We start from the raw sequence: 7,330 nt of genomic DNA on the forward strand, positions 1-7,330 counted from the left end.
ATATTTTATTTGTATTTATTAACAGCATTCATAAGTAAAAATAGATGATAAGTAATGTTCCCCTGATATTCATATAAATTATTTCATTTTCTTATTTTATTAAATTCATTGGAATCTCCAACCTGTTATGAAAGTTTAAGAGTGAACAAAAATGTTGTTTCTCATTTTATTTAAATGGCATTAGTGTTTCATTTACTGACACTGCTAGATGGTTGACTGCTAGATCTTTGAATAAACTTTATAACACTTAAATAGTTCATTTATATTGCATTAAAAAAATTTTTAATAAGCTTACTTAATGAATCCTATTAAATGCATTTTCAGCATTCACTAACACAATAATAGTCTACTTTAATATGTTGAACAGTTGAAACATCCTTGTTACTTGTGATTAAAGAAGAACACATTTTAAATGAAAAGTGAAAAAATCAAATTTTCAGATCAAATCCATTTAGTGACAAGATAAGAATACACAGTGATATATTAGAACATATTCTAGGAATACAGAAACAGTTATAGCCTCATATTTTATCAAACTATTCTTTAAGATATACTGTATATTCTCTTAATAAACTAATTAGATGGCAGTCTCTCAATTTCATGGAGAAGGAAATGGCAACCAACTCCAGTACTCTTGCCTGGAAAATCCCATGGATGGAGGAGCCTGGTAGGCTGCAGGCCATGGGATCGCGAAGAGTTGGACACGACTGAGCGACTTCACTTTCACTTTTCACTTTCATGCACTGGAAAGGAAATGGCAACCCACTCCAGTATTCTTGCCTGGAAAATCCCAGGGACAGAGGAGCCTGGTAGGCTGCCGTCTGTGGGGTCGCACAGAGTCAGACAAGACTGACGCGACCTAGCAGCAGCAGCAGCAGCAGCTCTCAGTTTCATGAATGAGAATACTGAGGGTGAGATTTTAAGAATGCCCCAGGTCTATCAAACTAGTTACTAAACAGAATTTATTTTCAGATTTTTCTTAATTCAAAACCCTTGCTACAAAATACGCTTTTAAAATTATTGAATGGAGAAACAGCATGGTCTTGAAGAACAGTGATGAGGTCTCTGAGAAACTTTTCTTTTTTTCCCAAAGCCCACTCTTTCCTCCTCCCTGGAACACCTACCTCCATCTTCCCATTTCTTTACCGAGAGTAGAATGTTGTATAGAAAGAACGTGGAGTCACATTGGCCTGGCTTAGAATCCTCAGTCCATTATTCCTGAGTGATTTGGCACTAGCTGTTCCATGTTCATAAAATAGGTGTAATAAGGATTTCATGCAATCAAGTCTCTGTATCATACTGTCTGAACATATAAAATATTCAATAAATGATAGTGTTGTGGAATTAATCATGAAAGTTAAAATAACTATATTTAAACTTCGTATGCATATTCAATCTGAATAAAGAACTTTACAGTTGGAAGTTTCTTTAAGTTCCTACCACTTCATTGTATACAGGAAACTACTGAAAGCATTTGAATGGCCCTTTGTAACTGGGTGGTAGATGAGCTAAATGCAGACTCACTGACTGCCTCCATGTTTGTATTACTTTACTAAGAGATGGGAGCAAAGAGCTCTTCATTTCACAGCAGGGCCTCAACTGCTCTCCCCCGTCTCCTGACCACTGGCCACACCCACATCAATCCTGTAACATCTTTGGTTTTGAGTGCTCACTATTACCATTCATAGCACCGTTCTCTCTCTGAAAATCATTCCACACCAACTTGAATGATAAGTTTCAGGAAGAACTCAACTGTTCTTTCTCCTCTCAATAGCACATACGGGGATAGAGATATTAATAAGAACTTCTGGAACCATAATTTGTTCTCTCATGTTCATTACACTTCTTTATGCTAGCCATTTTACCCACACCCTTTCATTTAGACTATTCTTTTAGTTCAAATTGAGATACACCTGCCAAGCATATACAATGGATGAAGTATTTCATCTTTTAGAGACTTTTAAATTTGAATCATTCACAACTCTTTCCTTGTGTAAATTCACAGTGTATCAATGAGAGAGACATATGAATGTTGATGATGTATATAGGTCTCCATCCTTTATGTCCCAAGGATTTCCTCCTACACTTTCCCTCCAAATTGGCTTTAGCAAAAGACACACTCTCTAGGTTTCCTTTTCACATTATCCCAGGAAAGTATTTTGTATTTTTCAATCATTAATGTACACACCAACCACCTAGAATCTTGTTACAAGACAGTTTCTAACTTAGTAGGCTTGAAGAAGGATGAGATCCTATGATTCTTACTATTTCCCAGATGCTGCTGAGGCACATCAGTGCACCACCCTTTGGTTAGCAAGGAAGAAAACTTACTTAGACAAACCTAGTCACAATGGAAAGGGTTTAATGTAAATCACAGGGAGGAATCAAATGCTAAGAGGCAAATATAAAGATGCTAAGCCTCTTGAGAAATCTGTATGCAGGCCAGGAAGCAACAGTTAGAACTGGACATGGAACAGCAGACTGGTTCCAAATAGGAAAAGGAGTATGTCAAGGCTGTATATTGTCACCCTGCTTATTTAACTTATATGCAGAGTACATCATGAGAAACGCTGGACTGGAAGAAACACAAGCTGGAATCAAGATTGCTGGAGAAATATCAATAACCTCAGATATTCAGATGACACCACCCTTATGGCAGAAAGTGAAGAGGAACTCAAAAGCCTCTTGACAAAAGTAAAAGAGGAGAGTGAAAAAGTTGGTTTAAAGCTCAACATTCAGAAAACGAAGATCATGGCATCCGGTCCCATCACTCCATGGGAAATAGATGGAGAAACAGTGGAAACAGTGTCAGACTTTATTTTTTGGGGCTCCAAAATCACTGCAGATGGTGATTGCAGCCATGAAATTAAAAGATGCTTAATAGAGGAAGCTGAGCTGGGCCCACAAAGAAACCCACATTTAGGGTACAGTAGGGCTCCTTTGGAATAAACCTGGTTGCAGAAGAGAAATTATCCTGGACTCACCTGGCATCTGCAGGAAAAGGGGGCACCCAGTAGAGGGAAGAGTTTGGGCTGGGTGTCGAGTCTTGGCCCCAGGCACTTGTCTTATACAAGAAGTCTCTCCAATTAAGCTGTACCACAAGGGGTTTGAAAGACTTCCCTCATAGATCAGTTGGTAAAAAATATGCCTGCAATGCAGGAGACCTGGGTTCAATTCCTGGATTGGGAAGATCCCCGTGAGAAGGAAATGGCAACCCACTCCAGTATTCTTTTGGAAAAGACTCTGATGCTGGGAGAGATTGGGGGCAGGAGGAGAAGGGGACGACCCAGGATGAGATGGCTGGGTGGCATCACGGACTCGATGGACGTGAGTCTGAGTGAACTCCAGGAGATGGTGATGGACAGGGAGGCCGGGCGTGCTGCAATTCATGGGGTCGCAAAGAGTCGGACACGACTGAGTGACTGAACTGAACTGAACTACTCCTTGGAAGAAAAGTTATGACCAACCTAGACAGCATATTCAAAAGCAGAGACATTGCCGACTAAGGTCCGTCTAGTCAAGGCTATTGTTTTTCCAGTAGTCATGTATGGATGTGAGAGTTGGACTGTGAAGGAGGCTGAGTGCCAAAGAATTGATGCTTTTGAACTGTGGTGTTGGAGAAGACTCTTGAGAGTCCCTTGGACTGCAAGGAGATCCAACCAGTCCATTCTGAAGGAGATCAGCCCTGGGATTTCTTTGGAAAGAATGATGCTAAAGCTGAAGCTCCAGTACTTTGGCCACCTCATGCAAAGAGTTGACTCATTAGAAAAGACTTTGATGCTGGGAGGGATTGGGGTCAGGAGGAGAAGGAGATGACCCAGGATGAGATGGCTGGATGGCATCACGGACTTGATGGACACGAGTCTCAGTAAACTCCGGGAGTTGGTGATAGACAGGGAGGCCTGGCGTGCTTCGATTCATGGGGTAGCAAAGAGTCGGACAGGACAGAGCGACTGAACTGAACAGAAATGGTCCAAAACCTTGCAGAATTCTCCCAATTACAGTTCATCTCCTACTTACAAGCTTCTCTGAGATTAGATGTCTTCTTTACTCTTTTACCTGAGGATAGATGGCCTCAGTCTCCCCCAATAACAACAACAGGATTACTACCTACTTTATAAATTGTAAGCCTCTTCTTCCTTAATATCAAAAAGCTGTGGTATGTGACATCCATGATACATATTAATTGATTACTTAATAATTAGCTAATATAATTAAGGACTCTAAAGTAAATGGAAGCATCTCCCATTTGAAAGAAACGTTGTCGTACTCCTAAGACAATTTGATGTAGAGAAAATGGAACTTCCACCTTTGCCTCATCATTTAGACTTCAGACTCAGTTTTTCCAATTTTTCCAGAACCTTCACTCTAATCTGCCGAGTTTTTACACAATACAAGATGGGATTCATCAAGGGTGGTGCCAGCAAGAATGCATCAGCCATCAGAATCATAGCAACAGGGAGTGTATGCTTGGGAAAGCGATGCATGATAGCCAAGGTGATGATGGGCACATAGAAGATGAGCACAGCACAGATGTGGGACACACAGGTGTTAAGAGCTTTAAGCCATTCCCTGTAAGATGCAATACCCAATACAGTCTTCAGAATAAACACATAAGAGACAACAATTAACATACTGTCTGACATCGTACAGAGTGTAATAAACAGACCGTAGTAGAAGTTAACTCTATTGTCAGAGCACGCCAGCTTCATGATGTCCTGGAGGAGGCAGTAGGAGTGGGATAACAGGCGTTTATTACAGTATTTGAGTCTCTTTAAAGTGAAAGGGAGGGGAAGAACTAGGAGAATGCTTTTAAAAGCAAATGTTAACCCAATGTGCAAAACTCTGGGGCTAGTAAGGATGGAGCGGTATCTCAGGGGGTTGCAAATCGCCAGAAAGCGATCAAAAGACATGATCAGGAGTACCGAGGACTCCATGTCTGTGAATCCGTGGATAAAAAATTTCTGAGCAATGCAGGCATCAACAGAAGTCCCCATGGCATTAAACAAAAAGATCCTCAGCATGGTGGGAAGAGAAGAGAAAGACAGGCCCAGGTCCGATAATGCCAGCATGGAGAGGAAATGGTACATGGGCTCATGCAGAGAAGGCTCTGTCCTGATGACAAATAGAATGGTGCAGTTTCCCAGGACAGCCATGAAGTACATGAGGCAGATAGGGATCAAGATCCAAATGTAGACACCCTCAAGCCCTGGGATCCCAATCAACAGGAATGTGGAGACTGCAGCTTCTGAGGCATTGAGAGGAAGCATCATAAATAGGTCTCTTACATACTGCTCCTGGTAGATAAATAATCAAATTATTATTCTCTTAGTTATGTTTACTGAACACAACTCACTTTAATTGTCAGTTAAATTAAACACAGTTCACATTTAGGTATCAAGAAATAATGTTATATAACTTTTTCTATATAAAGAAAAATGAGTAAATTTAAATAGATTCATTTTTATCTAAGACCTTTACACTCTTCGAGTCTATCTTTATTCCTTATATACTTCTAAACAACTCTATAGAAGTGTGTCTGTGCATGCTAAGTCTCTTCAGTCGTGTCTGACTCTTAGCAACACTTTGGACAGTAGCATGCCAGGCTCCTCTGTCCATGGAATTCTCCAGACAAGAATACTGGAGTGGGTTACCATGCCCTTCTCCAGAGGATCTTCCCAATCCAAGGACTGAATCCGAGTGTCTTCTGTCTCTTTCATTGGCAGGTGGGTTCTTTACCACTAATGCCATCTAAGAAGCCCGTCTATAGAAGTAGTAGAGTGCTTTAATAACTTTTTTTTTCTTCTTAAGCCACAATGTTTGGAGGTTTATCAGTCAAGTAAACTAAATTGTGGAAAATTCTGAAAGAGATGGGAATACCAGACCACCTGACCTGCCTCTTGAGAACTCTGTATGCACGTCAGGAAGCAACAGTTAGAACTGGACATGGAACAACAGACTGGTTCCAAATAGGAAAAGGAGTACGACAAGGCTGTATATTGTCACCCTGCTTATTTAACCTATATGCACAGTACATCATGAGAAATGCTGGGCTGGAAGAAGCACAAGCTGGAATCAAGATTGCTGGGAGAAATATTAATAACCTCAGATATGCAGATGACACCACCCTTATGGCAGAAAGTGAAGAACTAAAGAGCCTCTTGATGAAAGTGAAAGAGGGGAGTGAAAAAACTGGCTTCAAGCTCAACATTCAGAAAACTAATATCATGGCATCCGGTCCCATCACTTCATGGCAAATAGATGGGGAAACAATGGAAACAGTGGCTGACTTTATTTTAGGGGGCTCCAAAATCACTGCAGATGCTGACTGCAGCCATGAAATTAAAAGACGCTTACTCCTTAGAAGGAAAGTTATGACCAACCTAGACAGCATATTGAAAAGCAGAGACATTACCTTGCCAACGAAGGTCCATCTGTTCAAGACTATGGTTTTCTCCAGTGATCATGTATAGATGTGAGAGTTGGACTATAAGGAAAGCTGAGCACTGAAGAATTGATGCTTTTGAACTGTGGTGTTGGAAAAGACTCTTGAGGGGCCCTTGGACTGAAAGGAGATTCAACCAGTCCATCCTAAAGGAGATCAGTCTTGGGTATTCCTTGGAAGGACTGATGTTGAAGCTGAAACTCCAATACTTTGGAGGCACAGGGATAAAGGATAATCCCTTGTCCATTCTTACTCAATGAGTCCCTTCAAAATGGGTCATTTCCGAAGTTCCATGTTTGAGGTTTTTATTGACAAGCTTCCAACATAATTCAGGTAACTGAATAAATGAGCTACTGTTGAAAATATCATTTTTACAACTGTTCATTATGCAAATACAAAGATGTACCCTGTCCCACTTATAGACCCTAATCTTTTCAGCCATCAACACTGTCCCAAACATAGCTTGATCCCTTGGCTGGAGAACCTATGAAACATTTTTATCTCTAGCCCTCTGAAAGGCATTAGGTTGATGCCTATAAATTGCAGAGTTTTCCTTGGATAGCATAAAATCATCTTAAGGAAGTTTAGTTTGAGTCTTCAGGACACCTTCCAGGCTCCTGGTTACCTTATCCCAGAACAAGGGTGGCAAGGTTTCAGATTATTCAGGTTCGGCAGTTTCTTTGCTCCAGCGCCCTGCTGGGAATCACATCCTTTCTTATGCTCTCATATACTTCTCTAGGAAGTACAGGCACATCCTCATGAGAATGAACAGATACTATGCCCCTGAGAATACTGACTCCACTCTCTTGATCACTGTCTGTCAATAACCTCTCCTAAGAAAATGCAGAGAGCAAGTTTCTGTCTCATGGTCGGATTTAACTCCTG

General features: G+C 40.8%; 1 protein-coding gene across 1 annotated transcript; it reads right to left on the reverse strand.

Moving 5' to 3' along the window:
- Positions 1-4,319: 4,319 nt before the first annotated feature.
- LOC138420528 (olfactory receptor 51A7-like) lies at positions 4,320-5,273 on the reverse strand. The gene has a single exon (XM_069553764.1). The coding sequence runs from the start codon at positions 5,271-5,273 to the stop codon at positions 4,320-4,322; it is 954 nt and encodes a 317-aa protein (XP_069409865.1).
- Between the last annotated feature and the right edge of the window lie 2,057 nt (positions 5,274-7,330).

This window comes from Ovis canadensis, chromosome 15 (genome assembly GCF_042477335.2).
Source record: "Ovis canadensis isolate MfBH-ARS-UI-01 breed Bighorn chromosome 15, ARS-UI_OviCan_v2, whole genome shotgun sequence".
NCBI classification, from domain to species: Eukaryota; Metazoa; Chordata; class Mammalia; order Artiodactyla; family Bovidae; genus Ovis; species Ovis canadensis.

Bases quoted from the DNA above. Each gene is read 5' to 3' on its own strand.
- LOC138420528 (XM_069553764.1), bottom strand. From the start codon at position 5,273: ATGATGCTTCCTCTCAATGCCTCAGAAGCTGCAGTCTCCACATTCCTG.